At 53.1% G+C, this 27,449-nt stretch overlaps 7 protein-coding genes and 1 non-coding gene across 8 annotated transcripts; 5 read left to right on the top strand and 3 right to left on the bottom strand.

The window, feature by feature from the left end:
* Positions 1–6,810: 6,810 nt before the first annotated feature.
* BO66DRAFT_313396 (putative C2H2 transcription factor (Con7)) lies at positions 6,811–8,591 on the top strand (the record flags this gene model as incomplete). The annotated part of the gene is made up of 3 exons (XM_025643386.1): positions 6,811–7,500; positions 7,706–7,886; positions 8,239–8,591. The coding sequence occupies 3 exons, from the start codon at positions 6,811–6,813 to the stop codon at positions 8,589–8,591; spliced, it is 1,224 nt and encodes a 407-aa protein (XP_025508173.1).
* A 2,339-nt stretch (positions 8,592–10,930) lies between these two features.
* BO66DRAFT_365780 (pentatricopeptide repeat-containing protein) lies at positions 10,931–14,051 on the top strand. The gene is made up of 2 exons (XM_025645228.1): positions 10,931–12,003; positions 12,129–14,051. Exons 1-2 carry the CDS (start codon positions 11,329–11,331, stop codon positions 13,899–13,901), a joined length of 2,448 nt encoding a protein of 815 aa, XP_025508172.1. The 5' UTR covers positions 10,931–11,328; the 3' UTR covers positions 13,902–14,051.
* A 513-nt stretch (positions 14,052–14,564) lies between these two features.
* Positions 14,565–15,775, top strand: BO66DRAFT_434719 (Yip1 domain protein; the record flags this gene model as incomplete). Its single annotated transcript, XM_025650792.1, has 4 exons — positions 14,565–14,655; positions 14,724–15,207; positions 15,309–15,461; positions 15,526–15,775. The coding sequence occupies 4 exons, from the start codon at positions 14,565–14,567 to the stop codon at positions 15,773–15,775; spliced, it is 978 nt and encodes a 325-aa protein (XP_025508171.1).
* A 728-nt stretch (positions 15,776–16,503) lies between these two features.
* BO66DRAFT_468181 (Ran-binding domain-containing protein) lies at positions 16,504–18,914 on the top strand. The gene is made up of 6 exons (XM_025652631.1): positions 16,504–16,960; positions 17,039–17,074; positions 17,139–17,638; positions 17,693–18,200; positions 18,250–18,557; positions 18,614–18,914. The coding sequence occupies exons 1-6, from the start codon at positions 16,924–16,926 to the stop codon at positions 18,677–18,679; spliced, it is 1,455 nt and encodes a 484-aa protein (XP_025508170.1). The 5' UTR covers positions 16,504–16,923; the 3' UTR covers positions 18,680–18,914.
* Positions 18,915–19,193: 279 nt separating this feature from the next.
* BO66DRAFT_308661 (uncharacterized protein) lies at positions 19,194–20,657 on the top strand (the record flags this gene model as incomplete). The annotated part of the gene is made up of 2 exons (XM_025643260.1): positions 19,194–19,755; positions 19,993–20,657. Coding segments are annotated over 2 exons (1,227 nt in total), but the record flags the coding sequence as incomplete, so codon positions are not given.
* Positions 20,658–20,771: 114 nt separating this feature from the next.
* Positions 20,772–22,790, bottom strand: BO66DRAFT_147248 (glycoside hydrolase family 76 protein). The gene is made up of 4 exons (XM_025642116.1): positions 22,335–22,790; positions 22,026–22,273; positions 21,502–21,957; positions 20,772–21,449 (listed from the first exon to the last, which is right to left on the bottom strand). Exons 1-4 carry the CDS (start codon positions 22,432–22,434, stop codon positions 20,847–20,849), a joined length of 1,407 nt encoding a protein of 468 aa, XP_025508168.1. The 5' UTR covers positions 22,435–22,790; the 3' UTR covers positions 20,772–20,846.
* A 695-nt stretch (positions 22,791–23,485) lies between these two features.
* On the bottom strand, positions 23,486–23,557 carry BO66DRAFT_t35. The gene has a single exon. It is a non-coding gene; the product is annotated as a tRNA-Arg (tRNA).
* Positions 23,558–24,339: 782 nt separating this feature from the next.
* On the bottom strand, positions 24,340–26,659 carry BO66DRAFT_313253 (Zn(II)2Cys6 transcription factor; the record flags this gene model as incomplete). The annotated part of the gene is made up of 3 exons (XM_025643383.1): positions 24,340–24,613; positions 24,665–25,461; positions 25,523–26,659. The coding sequence occupies 3 exons, from the start codon at positions 26,657–26,659 to the stop codon at positions 24,340–24,342; spliced, it is 2,208 nt and encodes a 735-aa protein (XP_025508167.1).
* Positions 26,660–27,449: the final 790 nt, after the last annotated feature.

The raw sequence follows: 27,449 nt of genomic DNA, 5'->3' as shown, positions 1-27,449 counted from the left end.
CTCTCTTTGTTCGGTTTAACTGATACTGAATGGGTATCAATTTGACCCTGCCAGGTGCCAGGTGCGCTCTGCTCCGCGGAGAGAAGCGTGGTCACGTGTACATGGGCTCATGTCATCAAATGGATCTTTAGCTCCTCCAGCTCCAGGCTGTGCTATCCACCTTCCATTTCCGGATAGTATCGCGCCTCGGAAGTGTCAGGGCGGCCGCCGCTTGATCTGGTGAGACACCGCTGTCAACTACTAGCCAACTACAGGACTCCGAGTCTGCGCACGTGGAGCACTTCAGATCACGTTTAAGGCTTAGAGCGATGAGGCAGGTAGGTAGCTTGAAGCTCTGCCCGTGGTTATGCTGCCTAATCACAGAGCACAGTAAGTTACGGAGTAGTGTATGGAGTCTGGAGCTTTAGCCATCGGGCCCGCGAGTCAGGGACGTACCGAAAGCGAGAAAAGACCAACCTCGCTTATCATTGGCAGACCGACCAGTATGCGCATTCCATGCGGAATAAGGGAAGTGTTTTATGCAGCACGCAAGCAACAGCCATCACAAGCCAGAGGTGAATGAAGCAATCAATGGAGTGGGTAAAAAAGAAGGAGGAAAAAAATGAAATGATGCTGCACTGCAGCTCTACATCATCGATGGGCCAGAACTGGCAGATTGCCCCTTTCATGTGCATAAGGATGTCCGTCGGAGAACAATAACAAATGATGATTTGAGAGCCGCTCTCGACCACTGAAAGCTCTCTCGCTAATGTGTTGTCAGAGTGGGCCTTGAGTCACACTTTATAGAAAATTCATTACAAGAGCGATACGCTCACATGTTGCTCATGATGGTTGCATTGTTGAGACCATTGCTCTGAGCAGTAGGGCGATCAAGGTATTGTGTCCAAGCAGCCCGTGGTTGAGCTGGAGGACATTATGTTGGCCCAAGCCTCACAAACCCATTCATCACTGTAGTGCCGGGAACACTACTGCTAGTCTATGGTCACAGCTTCACCACCGATGAGGAAGGGTTGCTTGTTCAATTGTTGGTCTGGCTATCGGCGGGCTACCCCAAGGGCGCCTGTGGGTCAGGTATCATCAGTACTAATCATGGTGGCTAGTCACTCTTAGGAAAGGTCCCGATCGACGGGCAGTCATCGCTTGAGTTTAAGGTAGTCGGCCAGCATCCGAAACAGTAAGACACTTACTAAGGCCTTACATAGCGAGGGTCAGTTACCGCGTAAGTACAGTACTTACCAGCTATGTGGTATCGTTACTCTGTATTCAAGTTACCCCATGTATACGGAGTAATATCCGGGGATAGGAGGCTTGATTCCGCCCTCAGCATGAGAAATGTATGGACATTCGAAAGAACGCCTACTGAGGAGCCCAGCAAGCTAGATAGAGCATTGACCAAGGTAGGTTCTCTCGTCCGATGTTGTGGTTTGGGGCAGCTTCGATAGCCCTCCTGTCGATGTAATAGGGATGGTATCGATTAGAGCTGTGTTTGTCACTCAGCTTTGGGTATAATTCGACATCCATTGACTGCCCGTATGCCTGATGTCCTGGACGGAAGAGGGTTTACATTGCCTACGGAGCACTGGAAATTGATAAGTTAAGTTACAAATTATATTACTGATACTCGTGATCCACTTCAAACAAAATCATATTGCATGATAATTGCCCTGTGACCTACGGGCTTATGGTCTACTCTTCTTGTTTTATGATCGCCTCTGGTCAACTGTTCTTCCACCTTTTTGCGCGTCTGGTTGTTTCTTATTGATAGAAGGCTTGATAAATTACCACGAGGGGCGAGAGGAGATTGGAAGGGCTACTGCAGCATGTAGAACAGATTATCGAAGGCAACAAGACAATCAACACATTGTTACGGAGAACACCTTCAAGTTGGGAACGTAGTCTCCTTTTCCTGATGAACCGCGATTGTCACCTTCACCGGCAGTCGATTAGTTAGCAGGTCCCGCTTGCGCGGGGTATGTATGAGAAGACCCAGACCAGATGCCAATCATCACTTGCTTAAGGAGGAGAGGCTTTCCGAGATTGGAGCCTTGCATTTCCTGCGTCCCCTTTTGCTTCTCAGCCTGCGCCTGGCCTTCCTTCCTATCAGATAATCGGTTTTCAGCCCACCCTCACTGTGTTCTGAACCTCTGATGCTGCAGTGAGGTGAACGACCTGCTTCTGGATATTAACGAATCGAACCACACTGACAATAGGCCTAATCGTCGAGAATCGTTCGATGGGGGGATGATTGTTCCGGAGTACTGCCGGTAATCTGCTGATGGGCTGAACCATTTGGTCCCCTACCTTATCACACACACTCTCTTTCTCTTCGCTGCACCGACATGAAAATCTTTGAAGTCTAGTCCAATGAAAATCCCGATAAAGTTCATGGTGATGGCTACAGCCAAGCCCAGGATACACCCTCCAGACTCCAGAGTCCACTGTGGATTTCCCAGCTTAGTTCCCCTCCCTCCCCAGCCTCCTCCCTACCGTAAGGGTGTCTCCCGCTGACACAGTGTGTCCCAAGGAGCCAAGGGAAATGTGTATGTGCCGTACAGTACTTTACTTAACCGAGATGCGAACTGAAGATGCGATCGCATGGGTTATAGCATTGATCATCTGTCAAACTGCACAACCATTAAATGGTTGGACTACGAGCAGCAGCATAGTCAATATTCTCGCGTCAACATGCCCCGATGACTTGTGAATACACAGCGCAAACCTACTGAGCGGAATACCAAGGCGTGGGTGCGTCTTCTCCGGTACAGGATCTTCCCTTTTATGCCAATAGGCGATAGAGACAAAAGTACGAACCACCGTCAAGGAAGTCGAACATCAATTCAATTTCCTGCTGGCCTGCCCCCTCTCACGGCTGCCTTCCGGTCGCTTGGATCATACATTTCCCCTTCCTACTCCCCCATAGAATTTGCAATCCTCGAACTCGACTCGAATCTCTTGGATTGATCTATGCCCGACTCTATCTTGCTTGTTTGGCGTAGGATGAATACGTGATATTCCACTAGTGCGCTCTGTGCCATTGTAGGCTGCTGGTAAGGAGCCTAATTTGTCCGACGGGAGACTATCCCTAACATCGGTTGGGCTGGTAGCCTCGTGTTCCCCACTGACGCGTTCCTGACTTGCGCGGGCAAGCAGATAACTAACTCATGGATGACTGCCCCGGTTACACTGCACCCGAGGCAAAAAGGCCTATCATCCATCATATTGGATTTGATCCGCTTAATTCCGCTTCCCAATTCACCTATTTATGCCTGCTACAAGTGATGTATGAGTTCAGCACGGTGGATGTTAGTCTACGAACAGGAAGATAACAATGGCCGTCGAGTGAGCGACACAAAAATGTCCAATTGACAAGCGATAGGTGGTTACTATCAGAAACCGGGGGTCCACCAAACGACGTGCTTCCCATTGGCACTGCTACGGCCATACTTCGGTTGGAGGTTTGGTTCCCCCCCTGAAGTCGGCCGTACCGCAAGTCCGCGACAGCTGACCGACGCAACCTTGGGATTCATCATCTGGACAACAAAAATAATGGGGGTTGGTGTTGGTTACTGGTCAAGCAACATTCCCACTTTTCCTCCCCGTTTCTCCCTCTCCATATCTGGTCTCTAACCCAAGTTTGCTTATATCCGAGGAGCCATCGCCGGCATCACCCGCCGCCGTCTTTGCACCGTTTCTGGACTGTCAATCAAGTGCTATTGTTAGCATTGAGAATACTATGAGTACTGTACCATTATCTACGATTAAGTGCAATGTTTTTTTTGTTCTAATGAATGAATTCATTTCAATAATATCTCTGCGTTATGGTTAATTACCTCATGCCACTCAATCTCGTCCCCTTTCCCCTCTACCATCGCCTGGACCTGTCTTGTGTTTGGCTGAAGCTCGTTAAAATACAGTAACATTAATGTCGAGCCTCTCTCTCTCTCTCTCACACACACACACTTCTCTCCCTCTCTGCTACGGACCCTGCACGCGGTACTCGCTTCGTCCCCCCTCCTCCGGGCTGCGCTACCAACACCCGCTCTTCCCCTAGTCATCGAGGCTTTTACCTAGACCGTTCAAGCCGTTCCTCGGGCACGCCATTCCTAGCTCCATCTTCGCCTGTCCACTAAATAGATTACCTACCCACGCAGCCCGGACGTTGACCAACGATCTTGGGTGAGTATCCACGGGCGCAGAGCACGCTAGGTTCACGACAGCCTCCCTGCGGCCAGGACTCGACACGCGCACCGTCCGTCCCGAATCGCGGGTAGACTATCCAAGCTCTAAAACCCCTATCAACATTAATCCTCGACTAGACTACGTACCCTAAGTTTATTTTGAACCTCATATCTACATTGTATGTATCTTTGGATAACGCTTCCACGCCACAACAGATTCACCGGTGGGGTTGATAGAATAGAGAAAGGTAAGAAAGAGATCACGGACCAGAGAAGAATAGCACAAGAAAAAAAAAAGAAAAAGAAAGAAAAAGAAACGATGGCCGAAAAAAATCATTGAAATTGTCGTCGATTTCTCCTGTTCCTTGATTTCGCCACAAATTTCGGCGGAGTCTGCCGCTGCCGCTTAAGAGGAAAAAGGACGGGAAATTGACAGACAGAGAGGAGTGGTAAGTTAGGGACAAAAGAGCAGGGAAAGGTAAAGAGAAGCAGAAGGCACATTCAGACAAGGAAAGCTTAGCCGGGGTTACGAGGAGTGACCATCAGCTGTCCTATCTATCTACCTACCTACCTACCTACCTACCTACCACCACCATCCTCCTCCGGGATATCATCGATGAGCAATTGAGGGGAAGGGGGGGGCCAAAGAGAGGAGCCGGTAGGCCGTACAAAAGCGAGTGAGAGAGGGGTACTAAAAAAAAGAAATACAAATGAAAAAGAAATGAATGAATAGCATCGCTCGCATCCATCCAACAGAGTAACCATTTGAAAGAGAAATTATTACAAGCAACTTGGTTAACCACCAGAGACTCTTTTTGGGGTCCTGATAAAAATCCACGAAAAGGAAAAGGAGTGGGTCGGACTACTTTACTGGCAACGGACCCGTCACCACAAAGCGGCAGCACTCCGCTCCTGGAGCAAGACAAAGGACAAATAAGAGTTAATCCTCCGGGCGGCCCCTCCAGTATGAGTGACGAAGATATTACCATACCAGTACTGGTACCCTTACTAGTGGTTTTCCGCTTACATACCCGCTTTCCACTAGTAATTACCTTTCTCTCTCTCTCTCTTTCTCTCTCTCCCCCTCTCTCCCGTCGACTATGATTCCCTTTCTAAAGTTTCTCTCCCTATTCTTTTTTTTTTAATTATTATTTTTTATCCAACGTCTGTTCTCTCCAGGCTAATTCCCCCCATCCCACCCCTTTCCCCTTTTGAAAACCTTTGCCTCCAACTCCGTTTCATTACTAAAGAGCGTAAAAAGATTACGGGCCCACGCGCTCCACCATACCCTCGGATCCCACGAGGTGTTTTGCTCTCAGGCGGTTTTCCTCCTGCCGAATAACCTCTTTGCTTCGTCCTCTCCGAAGCCTTTTAGGCCGCTTCTTCTGCTCAGGTTTTTCTTTTCCGGGTCGAGTCGAACCATTTCCCACACCCCTCCTCCCACTTAGTTACCTTCCCCCCCCCCTTCCCCTCCTCAAGGCCCCCCCCTCCTCCCCTCTTCTCTATCCGTCTTGATTTTAGGGTGACTTGTGCGACTGGCGTTGCCACCAAGCTAGATCGAGACATCGGCTCCTGCGCTATCACGCATTTGCGCTGGTGGAAATTTATTTGATCGTGTCTCCATTCTCGTTCGTCCTGGCCGAACAGACTATTTTGGCCCTGACCTGGCTGTTTTCTAAACCCTCTATATTCCCCTCTCCCCAAAGCTTGCCCGAGCGCAGACAGGACCGTCCCTTTCAATCCTCCCGCCGGTTCCTCGTGCTGCTGTGCTTACCGCCACCTGCAAGCCCATTCTCCGTCACCCTAACACGGCGACTAAGGCAATTAAGCATCACGATCCAGCAGTACCATCAACTTCCCTAAAGACAACAACACTCTTTTTTCTCTCTCTCCCCTACCTTTCTACCTTTCTGTCTTTATCCGAACTCGATTATTATTTTCTTTTTTTCTTTCTCTTCCCTTGAATCACAACCCCCCTGTCCGTATCAATATTTCCTCTCCATTTCCCTTTTATCTCAGCCTTTCGGGAGTGTGCAATTATACGCGACCATTATTACGCGTCGATCCTTTTCCAACCGATTCCCTACGACTGCCTCGATTCCGTTCGATCACAATACAACCGGTTGAATTGTTACAATTCAGTCAACTCCTCCCAGAGTCATCTAATAGTACGTTCCAACATATTGCCGACCTTCAGTGGAAGGGACAGAAAAAAATCCCCAAAAAACAAAAAAAAAAAGAAGAAGACGACGAAGACGAAAAAGAGCAGGAACAGAAAGAGAAAGAGAAGCCGTCATTGCGCAAGATCTGGTCTGGTCGTCAAGATCTCCTCGGGACCAGTCTGGCACACACCCTCTCTCTCTCTCTCTCTCTCTCCCTCCCTCTCTCTCTCCTCCCCTGTCCCTCAATTTATTACCTCTCGGCCTATCTTTCTCTTTATTACCATTTCTTTTCTTCGATTTGTTTCCCCTCTTAATTTTTGTCCAATCTTGTTTTGTTTGCAAGCCACAAAGCTCATTGTGTCCATCTCGACGCGTCTGCACAGGCACGCGAGGCTTTTTTTTTCTCTTTTAGTTCGGAGGAATCGTTCAGGGATATCTTGGTCCGGTAGTTGCGACCAAATTTGTATTATATGGACAACAGACCTGCTTCGGAGTACGCGCAGTCAGGTTCGCACTTTCCATATCCACTGTCTGCCGCGACTCATCATTCTGAACTCCCCGCTGCAGACCAGGCTTCTGCTGCTGCCACTGCTCAATACACTCCCCAACCGGAGGTTCGCCCGACTCCCCAGTACACGCCTCAACCCGAGGTCCGCCCCGCCGCCAACATCTCTTCATCCAACACACCTCAGTCGGACTACGGTCTGAACCAACCCGCCGCCGCGCGCTCCCCTGCCTATCCCGAATACCTCGCCCGCCCACCTCAGTACCATCACGCCCCCAACACCCAGGCCGGTGGTGCGGCAGGTATGGCTCAAGCAACAAGTCCGTCCATGACCACCCTCAATAATGGGCAACACCATGACCCACGCAATCATCACACGAACGTGAAGTCTGACGCAGACGTTCCTATAGATCCCTCAATCGCGGCCTCCAGCCCCACCTATCCTCCTCCTTACTCGCCTTATCAGCCGCAGGGCCATGACATGGCTCAATACCAGGGTCACCCCCCTCCTCCCCCTCCTCAGATGTATGGGCGTCCGGAATGGTCGCATGGTTATGGACACAATCAACACGGTCTTCCTGGACCATATAACGCTCCTGCCACAACGGTTGGTCCCGCCTCCCCTGCTGCGACCGCAGGGCCGCGCCCTGGCCAGGTATGTTTTTGATGATTTTGGCGTCTGTTTCCTAAGGCTTGCGCACTTGCGTGGAACGGTTGTCTTGGATGCCTCCCGCGTTATCGGGTTTGCGGCGAAAAAGAGAACTATCCGGCCTTTGGGGGTGTGGGAAGCGGGCGCGCTATTTCATCTGTTTTCATGATGTTTTTGATCAGAAGCTCATTCGGTTGTTTTTCTCTTCTAGGTATACTCATTCGTTCCCATTCCCGGCGCGCAACAACACAAACGCCCTCGCCGGAGATATGAGGAGATTGAGCGTATGTACAAGTGCGGTTGGAATGGATGTGAGAAGGCTTACGGTACTCTCAATCACTTGAATGCGCATGTGACGATGCAATCGCATGGTGCGAAGCGTACACCTGAGGGTGAGTTGGTGTCTCTTTTGTGTCTTTTTGTTTTGTTTTTTTGTTCTCGGCGCTCTTTCGCCGTCTCGGGGAGAGTCGCAGAGGCGTTGTTTTGGTTAGTCGCAAATAGCTCGATTGGGCTAGTGCGGGTGGCACGCGCTAGTCGTGTTACACTACGTTAGCGCCGCGGATCGCAGTAGCGTGACAAGCCGGCGCGGAGGTTAAGCGTGTTTAGCCTCTCTGCCCACCATGGCATGTCTCTATGCTTTCCCCTTGCGGTGCTTCCCGTTGATACTTGACTTCTTTCTCCCCAACCCTTCTTCAAGTCTTATTGCCCGGCCACACTTTGCTGACATTCACCTCCCTGAAACAGAATTCAAGGAAATTCGCAAGGAATGGAAAGCTCGGAAGAAGGAGGAAGAGGCTCAGCGCAAGGCCGCTGAGGAGCGCGAGCGTGCCGCCGCCCAAGCTGCTCAGTCCAACCCAGTGGATGCGCCCAACCCTGCGGATCCCGCCCAGGGTGGCCAACCGCCAGCGTACCCCGGCGGTGTTCGGCCTCAACTCCCTCCGATCGGATACCAACCTGCTGATGGCCAGGTGCCCGGGCAGTACGGAGCGGCTGCTGGTGGCATGGTTTACCAGGGTAATGGGCAGATGGCCTACCCTCCCAATTACCCTCACTCCCCCTATGGGCAAGCGGGCCAAGTGTACCAGCCACGTAAGTAGTCATGTCCATCGTTATGTTTTGCATTATCAGAACCGGAGGTCATGAGGAGTCATGAGAGACCGCGACAGAAAGAGAGAGAAAAAAAAACACAACATCATCATGATTTAAAAAGAGATTTACGACCATCATACCCGAATGACTCGGTGACTCTTGACTCTCCGAGGAAAATATCCGCCGCAGGAGGTCTGTGGGTCTTTTGCTCTACAAGGTCTGTAGCTGATCGATGATGGCTTCACAGAAACCCAATCGACCAGCTACCCGCAATAGATGTTCAACTTCCCTTACTTGACTCAGGTTGCATATTCTAATACAATATCTCCTAATCCCGTATCGCCATCCCGGACCTAATCCTTCTTTAAGTTCTTTCGCACATGATACCATTTCCAGGCCTTGATTGCTCCAGTCAAACAAGAGTGGCCCTGCGACTTACGTTCCTGTTCCAGTTATGTTGTTTTTGAGTTAGATCGCATGAGAAACCAAAAAAGGAGATTGTCTAATTGAGGGGTTCGTTGTCTCATATTCCCTGAACGAATACCGGTTATGGGAATGTGGTTTGGGATATCTGGCGGGGCTTTCTGCACTATCTGAGCTGTATCTTTTTTTCTTAGTTTTACCCCTGTGAATTACGCGCCTCATTGTCTCTATACGGCTTTCTCCTTTCATGTTGTATGTGGCTTATTGCTGTGATGCCTGATCTTCAGCTTTTGTGTTCCTGCAGTTTCAGTGTCCATTTCGCTTCGACCAGCCTTTATATTACCCTGGGTGTTGGTCCCCGATTCTGTGCAAAATTCATATTCATACCCTTTCTCTCTTGGTCATGACCTAATGGTCGAAGTCTTGCAGCCATTCATTGAATTTGCTACATCCTCCTTCATATCTTCTCAATGATCTACTGATCCTGGTGAATCCAGTAGGACCTGGTATCAATGACACCTACTTGCTCATGTGCCTATTGATAGGGGTGGCTTCAGTGCCGGCCCGAATCTCTTGTAGTCACAACATTGGCCATCTTGGTCACACGCGTGGGATTGATAGCGAGCGACGCCCCCAAAAAGGCTAGGCGAGAAATCAACGATCATTGATTCTGCATGTATTTCATAGTTCCTGTGTTAGTGGGATCTCGGTCAGCGCCATGAAGCAGGCAACGTGCGATTACTATGTATCTGGATGACTAGCGTGGTGTGACTACAGTACTTGTGCCGTAGGGCGAGTCACTAGTCCTGTCGTACAGGATCAAGAGAGATGTGGGCTACTGTAGGTCCCGGGTTGACTCGTTTGATGCGGAAAGCATATACAGGATCTACTGCCCGCATGGTTCGGATGTTAAGAGTTAATCCCGGGAATTGGAAAAGAGGCTAATCGGGGTGAAGAGACTTAGGCGCGGTCTTGTCTTAATGCGGGCCGGGTGATTTAGTTCCAGAGGGGCGCTGAAACAACCGTTTATTTACTTACATGCGTAGTAGTCTTTTGGGGGGGTCGGGGAGGTCAGCCTGGAAGTTGAGCTAAGCTAAGGAGGGAGGATTTAAGGGTTCCTGGATGAGATCCGAATCAAAGGTTTTTGTTTTTTTTTTGGTCGACTAGTCAGCGGCAGTCTCCGAGCGTGGGAATGGTACAGGTTGGGATTGGGAAGAGCTTAAGCCTTACTAGTGCACCCTCGCTCAGTACTAGCGAGTACCTGAACCCTCCGTTCCAAGTTACTAGATGCTTACATACTTTTAGTACACGGCCCTTCCCTCTCCCCCCCCCCCTCCCCTCCCCGGAGCGTCGCGCGGAAAGGAATCGGGAGGGGGTGGAAATGTCTGAGCGCCCGAGAGCCCCAGAGCCTATCGGGCGGAAACTGCTGCCTGAGGTTTACTTAGTGAGTTAGTGCGTACCGCCGCATAGTCATAGTACTAGGCTAGGTGGTACTATGAGTAAAATGACCCTAACAGGCAAAGACAATTTTTCTAAAATAGTAAAAAGGCCTTTTAAATCTCCTAAACAGTTAGACTAGTGCAGATTCAGTAACGCTAGAGCATTCTTACCATCGGGACTAAACCCACTGTGGTACTGCAACGGGCTGCTGCTGGCGCCCGCTGCGGCGCGCGGTCTAGCGACTACGACTAGGAGGGAAATGGCTCCATACTTGCATCTATGCCTCAGGCATCAATATGGGCGTGGCCAGGCAGGACCTCTCGGAAGCGGAGTAACATACCACTTCTGGAGTAACCAGCAATCTAACCTCGTCTGGACTAGCTGGGCTCAAATGAATCCGAGATTCAGAACACCGCGGAGTTTGCGGTCCAGATACCGGAGCTCGTTGCTGCACTCAACAACGCTCTTTCTTTTCTGTCTTGTTGTACTTATGAAATTTCTTGAGATCGAAAAGTTTGTTATTATCTCTAGGAGCTGTCGTTCTTGAATAGACTGGACGCCATTCTCTTGTTTCTTTCCTTGTTCGGGTGAAGAAAAAAAAAAGAAAGCAATAGATATCTCCAACTTTTGCCTCATCTCCGCAATTTTTTTTTTTCGCGCCGCGTCTCCGGCCTTCACCTCACCACTCAGCCTCCCATTACACGCGGAATTTTCTGGGGACCTATTGCCACCGTCACTGCTGGGCTAATCTGAAGTCAACTCAAATCCATAACGTCTGGTTTCCAACGCTCCGAGGATCAGACGAAAATCCGAATCTAACCATCCCTCCCGACCCTACCTCCATGCTGGTGCACTGAACTCACAACCCCCAAAGCTCCACCGATGCGCTTTCTACAGGCGAATTCTGCTACTAGACGGAGCATGGCGATGAGACTTCCACTCAGTGCGCAATGCGCTCGAGCTGCCGCCCGGAACAGCAAAACCACCACCACCACCGTCGGCAGCAATCACGCCTACACCACCCTCTCCTCAGCCACCACAACCACTACCAGCAACACTGAATGCCTTCGGCGAGCCATTCTCCCCACCTCGCAACAACAGAAGTCGCACCAAAGCCCCACATCGACACCCGTGAGCTGGAGCAGGGCCGCCTCCTCCGATGCAGTGGTCCGGAAATACTGGAATGGCTTCCTGGAGCTCCAGCCGAAGCCGAACCAGCCCGCGGCCGTCTCCAAGAAGAACAAGGAGCTGCAGGAGTTGCTGCTCAAGGTCGCGGAGGTCGGCACCTCGCCCCGGCTCCGGATGCAGGAGGCCTCGCTGCTGGGCGACAGACATACGCAGAAACAGGTGGAGATGGAGCTGAAGTGGCTGCCGGACCCGAAGCGGCTGGCGGATCGGGTAGGTCGTCTGCTGCAGGCGAGGGAGATCATCATGGCGGCGGCGCTGGTGCGCGCGGCGCAGAAGGAAGGACGGGAGTGCATGGTGGCCTGGAATCATATCTTTGAGTATTGCATGAAACAGGGGGCGACCATGGCGGCGTATAAGTTCTACACGGATGTAAGTTGTGCTGTCCCCTTTCAGTCTTCTTTCTACGTTGTCTTGCGACGGTCGGATCTCTGCTTTGCGGGTCTTGGTTTGAAGGTGGATGATGGGCTTTCGCTGATTGTTGCAATTTTGCGCAGATGAAAAAACGTGGCCGCAGACCCAACTCCCACACCTATACGATCATGATGAATGGGTTCAGTGTCTATAATCCGCGGGAGAAGGCGAAGAATGTGGACGCCGCGATGCGTGTATATCGGTCTATTGAGGAGAATCCGGACGTGGAGCGGGATATCATCCACAGCAATGCGATGCTCAAGGTTTGCTGGCTCCAGGAAGACATGGATACCTTGTGGCGGGTTGCGGGAGATCTCCCCGAGGAAGGGCCCGGGTCACCCAACGCTCACACCTACACGATCATTCTGCGCGCTATTCAGAGTCGCCTGGAGCGTAGCACGCAGGATATCCCCTCCAAACATGTCCGCCCGCACTGCGAGAAGAGGAAGACGGCCATCACTGAAGGCAAGCGGGTTTGGGCTGATGTTGTTTACCGCTGGAAGAAAGGTCAGCTGCAGCTCGATAACCACCTGGTCCATTCGATGGCTGAGCTGCTCTTGAATGCATTCAGCGACTACAATTGCTGGGAGGTGCTGGCTCTGTACAACCAGACGGCGGGACTGCCCATTTTCGCCAACAAGCCCTCGCCGGAGAAGGAATACGAAGACAAGTGGGCCAACAAGCGGCATGGGAAGCGTCGTGACGGGCCAAATGCCGACTATTTGCCCTTTGTGAACCACAACAACGAGCCGATCGAAACCGAGGCTACCAAGGAATCGGAATCGGAAATCGTGGAGGAGGAGGAGCAGGAGCAGGAGCAGGAGAACTTCGACCACTTGTTCGATCCTGTCAGCGATGCCAACGGCTCTTCAGCCCCAGCCCTGATTACCCTCGGTAACCGAGAGATTGACGTGGTGCTGGAGGCCTGCTTAACCATGGTGCAAGGAATGCGACCTGGCAAACAGTACTGGGAATACCTAACGCGCGAGGGTCGCGCGGACCTGATCAAGCCTGACGCGGCGGCGATTCACCAATATCTGCGTCTTCTCCGCTACAGCCGATCGACCCGGGAAGCCATCGCGGTGATCCGCGACCAGATGGTGCCCGCTGGGATCACCGATCCCAAAACCTTCCACATTGCGATGAGTGTCTGCCGGCGCGACACTCGTAATGGAAACATCTTGCGACTGGCCGACGAGATGCTCGATATCATGGAGGGCGCGCTCGTGCTTCCGGAGCCGCGTGCTCTGGTGGGCTACCTCGACCTCGTCCAGTCCCTGAAGGAGAACCCCCAGCTTCTGCTGTCGTTGCTCGGCTTGGAGGGTGCCTGGAAGGCTCGGGCGAGCAACTTCCAGGACAAGGGCCGGAGCTTGTACGTGGGGTTGCAGCTGCACGCCGTCAAGAAACTCTTCCCTCACCTCGTGAAATTGGACGAAGCCACGTTACCGTACCTCCCGAAGACGGAGGAATATGATACGGCGGACCTCCCTCCGCCTCACAACCGCGACTCGACCTTCGGGCTCTATGGCTCGAAGATTGCCCAGGCGATGAACGAGACAGGCCGAGTGATTGACGAGCTGGTGCAGCGGCACAGAAACAAGAACTTCTTGAGTAAAGAACTCCTTGCGGATCTGCAGGAGAAGCGAAGCATGCTCAAGAAATACTCCCATGCCCGGATCAACAGGCACATTCGCGATATTCGCGTGGATGCGACTGCCAGCCAGGTCGAAGCGTTTGACCAGAAGCTGGAGAAGCAGCTGGAGAAGCAGGAGCAGCAGGAGAAGCAGAAGAAGCAGGAGAAGCCGCAGGAGGAGGTGGAAGAAAAGACAGAGGTAGCCGATGCGAAGGCGGATTAGTCTCGGCACTGTATAGAACCATCATCACCTCTCCCAACATGTACTTTTGTCATCTATAGCATTTCCAGGGCGTTGGTATATAGGTCTTGTTTGTTTGTACAACAACATGCTTTTTTCTCTTCTGTATAGATGATCGGTGGTATACAGGAGGCAGTTGTTCGGTGTAAATGAAAGTACCAGAGTCTATTTCTACATCACGATGATCAGTCTTGTCCATCGGAGAATTATTTTATTGCATAGATTGATAGATTGATAGACTGATAGCGAGACCATCGCATCGGACGGGACCTCCAAGGGTTTCCGCCTGCCGCTTTCAGCCCGTGGAGTGCGTACGTAATGGAATGAATGCCACTCTAGCCTCTCCTCCGTCCGTCACAACAACCGGCCCGAAGAGCAATCGATCATTCCATTCCCATTTCACTCAATCCGAGCTATACTCTTGTTCCTGCTCGCCATCTCTTTTCTCTCTGGGTACAGCCGGACTGTCCAGGTGATCCACCGGTAACTTTGCGAACGTGCAGTGATTGCAGTGACTATCCTACTCTTTCTCCCTCTATTGTCCTCGGATTCGGTTCCTGAGCTTTCCCTCTCGGAGCCTATAACGAGCCCACCCCCCGTTGTTTGTAGCTCACGATATACCACTACCCCCCTACTTTGCCAGCCATGGCCAGCGCACAACAACCCCTCTACTCCCACGGGGATCTCCACGACGATGAATCCATTCTGGATGATGACATGATCGAGTCCGACGAGGGTGAGTTTGCATCAAACACGGTGGTCCGGGGACGTCCTTGGTAGGGGCATTCAACAGCTAACTCCCAGCGCGCGCGCGTGATCCTTTCGCGCAACGCGCATTTTTGCAAGCATTAGCAATCGAAGCCGATGATCCCCTCCATGATACTACCGACCGGACCCCGCTCCGCGGCAACATCCAAGGCGAAGCATCTAGCACCTCACGCGGCGGCGGCGGCGGCGGCGGTGGCCGCAGCAACTTCGCGGGGAATTACCTCACTTCATCAATTCCCGGCGAGGACCGTCGCGCAACCCAGAGTACCATCGATGAGACTGTGTGGGAGACCCTCTCGCGGGACCTGCGTGCCGTGTGGGAGAAGATGCGGCAGGTGCTGTGGCCCAAGTACCTGATCGGAGGCATGTTGCAGCGGGGTGGAGGCGGGTTGGCGGCGGCGGAACGGGGTGAAGCCAGTGGCTTTGGCGGCGGCGTTCGCAATCTGGTGGGCAGGTGGCCGGATGCTGATGTCGTGTTGCAGGGGGGTATGAGTGAAGGGTTGAGGGATTGGGATCTTTGGTACGCCATTTTTTTTTTCTCTGTGGTTATCCCCTTGCGCTACGGGAAGGCTGGGAGTGGTTTTTGACTACGATACTAACATTCTTTAATTGGATGGTTAGGGGACCTCTGATTTTCTGCCTGCTGCTGAGTATGTTTCTGTCGATGCGCGCCAAGGGAGAGCAGTCGTCTTTGGTGTTCTCCGGGGTGTTCTCGATTGTGTGGATCGGTGAGGCGGTGGTGACGTTGCAGATTAAGTTGCTGGGTGGGAATATGTGAGTTTTTCTGTTTCCTCTTGGGTATCATGTGCTAACAGGGGGGGGTTTTCCGTCGATCTAGCTCCTTCTTCCAGTCGGTCTGTATCATTGGATACACATTGTTCCCGTTGGTCATCGCGGCTCTGCTCAGTGCGCTGGGTCTGCCGACCATTGCGCGCATACCGGTCTACTTGGTGCTGGTGGCGTGGTCGTTGGCGGCGGGCGTGAGTATCCTAGGCGGATCGGGAGTGGTGCGCAACCGAGTCGGGATTGCGGTTTATCCATTGTTTGTGTTCTATGTGGCTATCGGATGTCTCTGCTTTATCAGTTGAGAGGGCGCATGCGGGCTTCAAACTGGGTGGGGTGGTGGGAGTGTGGTGCTGAGCAAGGGAGGAACTATAGCTAAGCTAGGCATAGAGGAAGAGGGAGGTGGATGTCCGGGGGGGGTTGTGTTGTCGTTTCCAGTCGAGGCCGACCATTGAACGGACTGCTCTGGTGTTTTTCTGTTCCATAGTAGCGTTTTCTATCTGAAAAATGTTTGCAGCCAATCTGTCATTTTGCGAATGGGACATTAATCCCAATAGTCTTGATGATAACTTAGTAGTAGAGGGGAAGCGAGCGGTGACGGGAGGGAAGTCAATGGGGACGGACGGGAACCGGGGAGGGCGCCAACACAACAACAGCCCGGGCCATCTCATCTTCCAACTTGACCTCCAACAACAACTCACCCGCTCGCACCTCGCTTGCTTGCTTGCTCGCCCTCGACACCGCTGGCTGTCGCTCTCTTCTTCTCTCTCTTTCTATACTTTACCCCCCTGGGTGTTCGTTTCAGTCTCAACTGAACTCAGCTACCATCATTGCCGGTAGCTCCTCAGCCCCGTCTCGCCCAGGATCCTTCAACACACTTAACTCTCTATCCACGGAACGAGCAGCTTTCGGGCGATCGTGAGCCGGCTCTGACGTCTAATCCACCCTCAACAGCCTCCGCGCAAACCCAGAACCCCCCTTAACACTCCCCCTACGAGGTTCGAAGGTTCGATTTTTAGGTAAGTCGTTGGTGGCTCTTCCCCCGCCTATGGAGAGCGACGATCACATCAGGAGTTTCCCCTCCATTCCTTCCTACCTACACCCGCAGCCCAGAAATGCTGCGGGCAGAGAGCCAGTCGTCTCTTTCCCGCAAGCAGACCCAGATAAGCCTCGGCCCTTCTCCTAGGCCGATCGAATTTGGGTTTTGCTGGCCCCGGCGTGCTTCAGCTTAATTTAATTTGTTCGCTTTGCTGGAAGCTAACGTCGATTTTGCTTGTATCTCAGACAGTACAGAATCTGCGTTTGTTTACGGTCCGGTTTCTGTCCACCACGTCACCACCCGCCAATCGTCCTAATCCAAGTATCCGATCACACACACACACACGCTGAGGTTGTGTCAACTCCCCGCGCGCTTGCTACAATTTAAACACGGGATTTTCTACCTCGATCGAAGATGGCGCCGGAGCAGCAGCATGCTAGTGGGGCACAAGGTACATACTCCAAGCATATTCGACCTTGGTTTCCATATCGTGTGTTTATCCTGACAAGAGATTTCTTTTCGCGTGTAGTAGAGGAAGTTCCCCAGCCCTCGATATCCGCTCAGGGTAGGTTCTAGCTGGTTCAAATATAGTACCCGCCCGCGAACGACCACTAATCTCTCCTCTTCAGTCGCGGACGACTCCCAAGCATCGGACAACGACGGCGGAGAGCGCCCCGTTCGCAACAAGCTCAAGGAAACATCCATCACCTCAGTATCCAAGGCCGACGACGACGCCGGCCCACAGGAGGGGGAGACCAGTCGAGCTAGCAGCCGAGGCCGGAAACGGTCTTTCGATGAGGATCAACCTGAGAAGATGGATGAGGACTCGGGACATCGACGAAAGAGATCGCGCGACTCGAATACAGAGGAGGGGGAGGGGGAGGAGGAGAGCAATGTCGTCACCGTCGACGCGCCATCGCAGTCCACGGAGGACCTCTCACGCAAGATCCTGAGTCCGAAGAAGAAGCGGAGTCGCGACCAGCTGGATAAGGACGAGGCCAAGCCGGCGGAAACCACGGAACCCGTCGATCAGTCCACTACCGAGAAGGAGGTTGCGACGGAGAAGTCGGCTGCAGAGGGAGAACCTGAGAAGAAAAGACATCGGGATGATTCACAGGAGCGGGAGAAAGTAGGTGTTTCATGAAAGGTTGTGTTCCTTTTACATCCACTAATCCGTCTGCAGGCCTCAATCTCTAGCGGATTTGCTAACACTTCGGCCGTATCACCTTTCGGGGTCTTGGGTGCAAGCAAGCAAGAGTCCTCCGACCCCAGCGAAGTCAAATCATCTTTGGCCTTTGCGGCGTCTAGCATGGCGGCGTTCGCCAAGTCGGAACAATCGCCTTTCGGCACCTTGGGTAGTTCGACTTCCTCCTCTATCTTCAAATCGTCGACGCCTTCAGACTCGAGCAAGCCCGCTGCTACCGGGTTTGCATCTGCAGCCGGTGGGTCCGGCTTCGCTTCCCTGGGATCTGGTTTCGCGGGATTCAGTGGTGGCTTTGGATCCGCAGCGCCTAAGAGTGCGCTTACGAGTTTCGCTTCTCCGGCGGCGCCCAGTGTGCTAGGCAGCTCGAAGCCTAGCGCTTTTGGTCAGCCGGAAGATGATGAGAAGGAAGGAGAAGCAGAGGAGGCCGATGCTGGGCCTGCCGAGTTCGAGCAGGACAAGACGGACGAGCGGTTCTTTGAGCGACCCAGTAAGTTCAAACCCTGGAGTGGGAGGTCCCTGGGTTAACGTTTGTCTAGTCGAAACCGGCGAGGAGAATGAAAAGACGTACTTCTCGTGCAAAGCGAAACTGTTCCAATTCAGCAACAAGGAGTGGAAGGAGCGCGGCATTGGCACATTCAAAGTCAACGTACGGCTGACGGACGGGGTGGAAGATAAGAAAGCGGCCCGGATGATCATGCGTGCCGACGGCGTGTTGCGGGTGATGCTGAACACGCCCATCTTCAAGGGTATGACGGTCGGCGACGCAAAGGGCCAGCCGCCCAAGTCGAAGCAGATTCACCTTGCCAGTCTGGAGGAGGGCCGATCGGTTCCGCTTCTGTTGCGGGTGAGTATCCTTCCACGAATTGACCAAAGGGAAGCATGTGCTAATGGAGTGTGTAGACGGGAAGCGAGGAATTGGCAAACGAGCTGTACAATGTGGTGAAGGACTTGCAATCGCATCAGTGAGAGTCTTTGGGCCCGCGATTGAAGTGGGGATCTCGTCGGCATTCTGGAGACGGGAGAATTGGATTTATACTACCGGCTGGATCTATACATGCTTTGGGATGGGGAGGATTATTGATTGCTTCACACACATGCATATCTGGAGGGTAACGGACCCTGTCTGTGTGGGTAGGAGTTAAGACTTTGAATACCGCGAATAATGCATCTCTTATGTTACTTGACTGTGACTGTTATCAGGACCGGGGGGGCCAATCAGGCCATTGCACGAAATTAACTACTAGGACGGAACTAATGCTTGGTAGTGCAGTTTGTTGACGACAGCCAACCTTGAACCCTGTTTTGTTTTCTTCTCCCTATCCTTTGTGATTGTTTCTTTTGTCCTGAGTTGTCCGAATCGAAAGAATTCACCATGCACCGTCGGGACGTTTTTGGGCCGGAGCATTTATTCCTCCATCAGCACCATCACCACCCCAATGGCCATGGCGATCATCATCATCATCTCCACCTCCACCTCACCCACGTCACCGGCGCAATCCCCTTTCTCAACCCAACTCATGCCGCGTACCGAACCACCACCTCTTCCTCCTCTTCATCCTTGTCCTCAACCAGCCCAACCCACCCCCAAATCTACCGGCTCTGGCGCTCCCGCGACACGCGCAAAGGCCGCCACGCCCTCCGCATCTCCACCACCACCAGTAGCACCGCCAGTACCAGCGGCACTCCCACCAGCCCCCCTCCTCAAGCCCACGACGCCGAGCCCCCAAAGCATCACCACTTTCCCGTGCCCGTGATCACAACACCGCAACCCCCCACCACCCACCCGCGCATCATCCTCGCAACCCTCAAAAGCATGCTCACCACCTTCCCCTACTGGGACCTCTCGTACCTCATCGCCGTCACCTTCACGCTCGGCTCCGCCATCTGGATCGTCAACGCGTTCTTCGTGTGGTTGCCGCTGCAGGATCCCGGTACAGTGTTCCAGGGGGAGGAGGGCGCGGGCGGCGGGTGGACGGCGTTCGTGGGGGCGGCGGTGTTCGAGGTGGGGAGTTGGGGGCTGGTGGTTGAGGCTTGGGGTTCTGGTCAGCCTGGGGATCATGACCATGACCATGACCATGACCATGGCCATGACCATGGCCATGGGGAGTTGGGGATGGGGTCGTGTTGGGGGTGGGATGTTGCTGTTTCCCCTGCGGACCCTGCGGACCCTTTGGGGCACGGAGCCGGGCCCGGGGTGTCGGTAGGGTTGGGGGAGAAGGGGATGGGGAAGGAGCAGAGTGACGGGGGTACTGGGGGTACCGGGGGTACTGCTCAGCAAGGACAGCCCCCGTCCCCGCCCCCACCGCCATCACGAGGATCAGATACGACTAAAGCGATTGGCAATCTCGTCCTCCGCCCCAGTACGGAAACCTGTACATGTCATCATTCGAATCGGAAGGGGCTGTTATCGTCATCGTCGTCGTCGGGCAGGAAGAAGGCCGCTACTGCCACGGCCCTGGCCGGTTCTTCTGCGGGAGCTGCTGCTACCACCACCAATACATCCGCCTCCCGCACTTCCAAAAAGATCAACCACTACCTCCACGACCTCGGCTTCCTGGCCTCCCTCGCCCAGCTCGTCGGCGCCACCATCTTCTGGATCGCGGGCTTCACCGGCCTCCCTGGCATCCTCGGGCACATGAGCCTCCCCCTGACGGACGGGGTGTACTGGGTGCCCCAGGTCGTGGGCGGGGTGTGCTTCGTCGTCAGCGGCGGGCTGTTCACGCTCGAGACGCAGGAGCGGTGGGATCGGCCCGCGTGGCGGGTGCTGGGGTGGCATATCGGGGTCTGGAATCTGGTGGGCGGAATTGGCTTCACCCTGTGCGGCGTGTTCGGGCTGGTGGGGATGCAGTATCAGGCGTGTCTGGCGACCTTCTGGGGGTCGTGGGCGTTTCTCTGGGCTTCGGGGTTGCAGTGGTATGAGAGTTTGGAGAAGTGGCCGGTGGAAATGGAGAAACACCACCACCATCATGATCATCACGTGTAAAGACTCGGACTATACAACTCGATTGGCTTCTATAGGGGGGATCTTGGAAGAATATGCTGGCAAAGAAACAGAGACACAAAACAATGTGGTATACAGAACACCCAATCGGAAACAGTAACTCCTTGGAAACAAACCCAACAAAAAGAAAGACTATTGTGTCTTGATTAGCCAACCCACACATCCAATCGCACCACTTCCCAACATGATCGTCAGAATCCACGCGCCTGCGCGATCTGCCGTCGTGATGGGCTTCGATTCTGACGGGTTCTTCTCGTCGGCGCTCGTGTCAATGTGGTGCTCTGTGGCATTGGGATTGGTGTCGATCGTCTGCGGCGATTGACTGGCCAGCAGCATCAGCTGGGACGTGACGCCGCCCAGCGCACTCATCTGGACTTCAAGTCCCAGCGAGCCGTCCCACGAGGGCTGGTACCAGCGCACGCCGCACAAGTTGCTCATCCCATCAGCCGTACCTGAGCACTGCAAGCCGATGGCCTCGACGGACCCTGCGAGCTTGGGGGCAATAAGATCCCTCTTGGACGGCACCAGGATCGCCGTGAACGCCAACCACATGGCGACGTAACCCTTGAAGCAGAGCTGGTTGCGATCGCACGATAAGATCGGTTCGCACGCCACCTCCGAAAGAACCGAACCGTTGCCGTAATTGGTGCTGCTAAACTGGGTCGGGAAGAACTTCGCAAAGGTTGAATCGAGCAGGCGGCTGACGCGCTCCTCCCATACAGCGCTTCCATTAGTCTGACACACATATTAGCAAAATCTCTCAACTTGCCGCCCGCACAGTACGTACGTAGTTGTACATGAAGGCCGCTCCCGATAGATACGTCCCGTAGTTGTAAGTCCACTGGTTGTTACCCGCGTCTTTGCAGTTGGCCTCATTGGACGTCGAATCGGCAATGTTCCAGATCGTAAGGTTGGTGTTCAGCAGTGGGGTCGTCGAGGACCAGTCCCAGATCTTCTCCGCCCATTCAGCGTACGTTTCATTCTTGGTGAAGCGGGCCAGTCGGGCCGACAGCTCGAACAGGCCTCCGTTCGAGATGGCGTTCTTCATGGTGTACCCCGCCTGGTACGGCCAGACCTGCCACCGCATGCCTCCGTTGCAGGTCTCGTTATCCCAGCGATTGACCTGCATGTTGAACACGGCGCGTGCGAGCGAGGTCCACGACGGTTTGCCATCACGCTCGGGTAGGCCAGCCTCGGAAGCAGTGATCGCGGCCAAACCCCAGAACATTTGATCATCGTTACCCTGTGTTGATATTTATTTAGTCCCGCTCTGCCCAAGGGAACCACCATACCGGAAAGTGAGGACCATACCAGCCACTGACTGTAATTGGCGGAGAAGAAGTCGTAGTTCTCGCCGGCCTGGAACATCAAGTCATGCGAGACGACCGAGTTGTAGGTATCGACACCCGACGCCTGCCAGAATTGGATGAGGGTCATGAACATGCTGCCGGCAACGTACCAGGTGTCGGTGAGCTTTCCGGGGATGCCTTCGGTTTGATTTTGTTGGTAGAAGGTCATCATGGGGTCGGCGATGGCCGTGCCGGCAGTCGCGAGGGAGTCTACAGAGCATCGCGGGATGAGCGGAACAATTGCGGTTCATTGAGGGTTCGGGGCACCTACCAGCATCGTTGACTTGGATGTTAAGATTAGCCTGAGCTAGGCTACTGGCCAGACACAGCCAAATTGGAAGCTCGTGAAGGTAGCGCGATAGGGCACGCATGGTGGGCGTGGCGTGTGTATGTCGCCTCGGGGTGAATGTGGAGGAATGTTCAGAGAGTAGGAAAGGGACGGACGACAGCAGCAACAGCGGCAACAACAACAGCAGCAGCAGCAGCAGTAGGCAACCATCAGGGAAGAAAAAGCAGGTTTGCTCGACTCAGGGGGGGGGGGTGGATTGTTGGACGGACTGAGACGCCAAGGGTGCCAAGGGAGGCATTGGCACGACCAGCCAAGAGTCGTATTTATGGAACATCCAGCGAGGGGGGGTTGGCATTGGTATTGGCATTATTATGGGGGGTGGAAAGATGCCAGATGGGCAGAAAGAATGAGATGTAACCAGTGACCACCAAGAAGGAAGGGACCTGGAAGGAGGGCAGTGGAAAGTAAGTGGATGGCCAGCTGCTCGCTATTATTATTCAGGGACTGGACCCTGTCCTGTCGGTGGCAGTCCCTGGTTTTCCCCGGATCTGGAGTGACTAGTCAGTACTGACTCGGGCTTGCTGGGCTGAAACCCCTTCCAAAATAGCCCTGGATGTCTGACAGCCGCCCTCGGATCACAGGGCGATCGGCGATCTGCGTAATTGGTCCGAGCTGCGAGACCATTGACTCCCGTGTTGCATTGTGTTAGGGGGGATGAGTGAGTGAATGATACGAAGGTGACCTGTGATTGAAGATTGAATAATCAGTAAGTTGGGACTCGGGAGGCAAAGCAGCAAACGATAAGAGGATCGACGGCTAAAGAACGCCCGCTTCCTACTTGCCGTTTCCGGTTAGCCAGCTAGATTGCAGTGCTCCTTCCAGCTTGGACAATCGCTAGATTGACAGTTAGCAATTGCAATTGGCAATTGGTGTCATTGCAAACCGACAATGGAGGAAGAAGCCTGGTATGGCTCAATTAAAAAAGGCTTGAGGAGGAAGGAAGACCGCATAGACAGATATCGACAAAATAATCAAACTGAAAAGGCCATACACATAAGAGAGAGAGAGAGGAAGAAGACTCCAAGAGTACTCGTGGATGCAGTGCCCACGGAAAAAGAAATGACAAAAAAATTCGACCGGGACGCGACTCGAACGCGCAACCTTTTGTGCCGAAAACAAACGCGCTACCATTGCGCCACCCGGCCTGTTTCTATGACTAACTACGTAAGACCTTGCGTCATATATTACATGTATCTAGCTCATAACCCAAGCAAAAGCAACATTAGCCTCCTCTTTGCCATAGTATCGTGCTCTCATCTCGACATCAAAGGGCGAACTTGGGCAAGTGACCATAGGACTATTCACACTAGTAATTTCTCTCGCCAGAAGGTAAGATTTACCACATGTGCACATGTACAGATATACGAATGTTAGATACACCGTGCAGACCTCGTGTGCATCACTCATCCTCCGCCAAGAAATATTTACATATCACCAACTGAGTGTGATGTATGGCATGACATGCCTTAATCAGCAGAAACATTGCCGCCTGAGCAGAGCAAAGCACACACCCCACATGTACTATCACATCTAGTATATACATTGACCGCCGTGGGGTCTGCAAGTCCGCACCGGTCGGTTTCAGCTTCACCTCCACGAACAGGCACGCACATCCCCACTATCAGCCCCCCTCCCCGGCCTCGTGTACAAAGCTGGGTATCCAAGAAGCAAAATTATATATAAGTCGAGACGAGGCAGGGGGGCAGGACGTGGGTCGGATGACATAGGTATTCCAGCCCAGAAGGTCGATCAATCAGCCCACGCAATGGTCGTTATGAGATGGGGTCGAAATCGAGGAGGGCTAGACACATCTCGCGCTGTTCGCTCAATCACGTCCTCAGTCGCTCGACCTTCCCCGCCTTATTTAGTATCCCGAGCCGATCTATATTATGATCGTGATATAGCGTTATATTGGACTAGCATCGATTCATGTGGGCCGTGCATCTGCCGCATGGGGAACTGAAACCGGACTATTATCACTCTCCGTATCATCTAGGCTGATATTCCAGAACAACGCTTTCATGTCGCGCACATCCTCCCGGAAGTGATCGCGAGGATGCGTGATGCGCTCTTCAGTCATCGCGCGGACCTCGCGAATAAGGTCTGGATAATTCTCGTCATTGGGAAGCCACCAGCGGTCAATTTCCGGCAGTTGCCAGATTGCCGCCATTGCTGATCGGAATCGGGCTGCCACAACATAGCTAAAATTGCGTCAGCACCGTATCAATATCCCACCCCTAGAGATCACTCACCCCTGTTGTTCCAGCGAGGCGAACTTCCGCCGCGCCCACATGATATATTTCTCCTGCTTGGGGAGGAACATAGCCGCCATGCCAATGCTGTTTTTGAACGCCATAATGGCACCGTTCTCCTTGCCTGGCCAACGATCGACTGACTCCATTAGTCGACACTGTTCCAAGGAGAGTTCCTCCAATTCGGTGATTGACGTTTGACGTAGGGCCAGAAACGACTGATATTTGAACATGGTCTTGGTGGACAAGTAATCAATCCACACGACGTTGACCTCCCACAGAGGGCCATAATGCATGCCGCCCGGCTCATATGGATCCACAACATCGTCCTCAGTCAATGGTACACGATGAGGATAATCCCGAACCGTGTACTCGGAATCTTGAAATTGGACCAGAATGCTCCTCATTCGCTCCAGAGTCTGTCCTAGTAGCTCATTTTGCACAATGAACTCGTCAATTGGGATCATGCCACGTGACAGTTTGGCATACAAGGAGGCCATCTCTAGTCCAAATCGACGATTGATTGACATGGCCCAAGCTAGTTGCTTGTCCACATTGCCTGGGTCATTTGCCGCCTGCTGAGCGTCATATTCCTCTTTCGCAACATACCATTCCCGGCTCAAAACCGCTTCGTTACCCGCCAGGATTCCCGCCACTACGTCAAAGCGCGCATACCAAAGAAAAATATGTTGGTGGAGCTCGTTCGTGTTGATTGAACCAGGTGTCAAGAGTTCTCGCATCAAGGCATGGGCCGCCTGGTGATGGTCAATTAAGTTGACCCAGTCTCCGATAAATTCCTAAAGATAGGATCAGCATGACAGACCGTGAGGGAATGATTATGACAAATACGAGCCATACCTCGAAGGTAGTGAGCACTAGGACGGTGGCTAACGTGGCCTCATTGTGCGGCTCACCTGAGCCGAGGGATTTTCGTAAAAGCTTCAAGGCAGTATTATAGTATTTCAGAAACGAATAAAGTCGACCGGTCCCAGTCTGCACGCAATGATGGTACGCCGCGAATCCGACAACGGCGTACAGAAGTGGTTCGTACTGCAACGCCAACTCGATTATAGAATGTCGGACAAAGATATCATTAGATGGCCGGAGGAAATAATGTCGATATGTGATAAAGTCGCAGTGGTAGCGAAGGTAGAAACGCAAGTCATCGGGGATATGAGCAAGAGCCAACAGACCGGTTGCTGACTCCAATGGATAAACCCCCAGACTGGCCGACCGGGCGCTGAGAGTCTCGACGTGCGAAGAGGTCTCCGTAGAGGGAGAAGGGGATGCGCTAGTCTCGGTACGCAAGGGTGTGGTGTCCAAGGCAACGGAGGAGTTCCCTTTCCGGCGCCTTAACGGCTGAGCATTTGGTTTCTTGGACACATTGGCTTTGGGTCGCGCTGCTACCGCCGGGGTTTGAGTTAATGTGGGAGACAGATGCGCACTGGACCCCACGCTATCCGCATCTTCCTCCTCTTCGTCTGCTATGATCTCTAATGCACGCACGTCCTCCAATTCCCGGGGACTGGTCGATCCCTCTGCTGCGCGAGCTTGGCTGCTGCGCGCCTTGGAGGTGCCGCGGGCGCTGGCAGACTTGGACGCGCCCGGAGTGTTGGTAGAAGGATAGACACAGTCACGGTTTCCTTTCCGACATCTGTCACAGATAGGGCGAGTTTCATCGCACTTTATACGGCGGGATCGACAAGTAAAACAGCCGCTGCGGGTACGCTTGTGCTTCTTCGGATCGGGGGTGGGTTGCATCAATGACTGCGGTTTCGGGGGAGCCGACGGATAGGAAGCGGCGGGAAGCGGCGGTTGAGGTTGCGCTGCGGGATTATGCCAATATGCGACGCTCTCTGGGTAGTGGTTGGTGCCCAGGATTGAATAGGCCGCGAGGGGATTATGCTGGTGATGCGACTGGGCCTCTGCGAACGAGACAGACCCAGGAATATAGCCCGTCATGGTGGTCTGAGAGGGGGGGTATGATGAGGCCATGTCGGTCTTAGCATCGAAGTAGACAAACAGGTCGACGTCACTGGAGCTGGCATTAGCTGTACAAGCTCAGCTCCAAGCCTATGGACGGATATAGCGAGTATAATCGATCCGCATAGCCGTTGATAATTCGATCAGAAGCCTAAGTCGATTGTTTTCTTGGTTGGTGGCTGGCGGAACCGAGAGATTCAGCAGCGGAGGGCCGGAGCGGGGGAAAGCGACAGGAGAAAGAGGTGAACGAATCAATCAAGGTGCTCGTAAGGATTAACAAGGTATATAGAGCACACGATCGAATAACAAGGAAGAATATACAGCACAATAGAGGGGAGAGAAAGAGAGGGAATGAGAGTCCAGATGATGAATGGATGGATGCCACTTGAGAACGAGAGACAAGAGTGTGAGTGTGAGTGAGAGTCGGGAAGCGGAGAGCAGATGGGATGGGATGGGATGGGATGGGATGGGATGGAGGGATGGATGGATGGGTTGAATGGAGGGAACGGCCGGATGGGGTAAGTTGCCTGTCTAGTGTCTAGCCCACTGGCAGCCTGGAGGTCCTTCTCTCTGCCTCTGTCGGACGGAACTTGGTTGAAGCTTCTTCTACTGCTTCTTTTGTATTCTTCTCTCTCTCTCTCTCTCTCTCTCTATAACAAGGGGGGAGGGATTAATAAAAAAAATCCAAAATCCAAAATCCAAAAATTACTCAAAAAGAGCCGCTCACCACCAACCACCACCACCAGAGCTCATCTTCCAGCTTAAGCTATCGAGACGAATAGAACCAGAATCAAACAAAAAA

Source organism: Aspergillus aculeatinus, assembly GCF_003184765.1.
Source record: "Aspergillus aculeatinus CBS 121060 unplaced genomic scaffold BO66scaffold_4, whole genome shotgun sequence".
Classification (NCBI taxonomy): domain Eukaryota; kingdom Fungi; phylum Ascomycota; class Eurotiomycetes; order Eurotiales; family Aspergillaceae; genus Aspergillus; species Aspergillus aculeatinus.
This window is presented reverse-complemented; position numbering and strand designations above follow the sequence as displayed.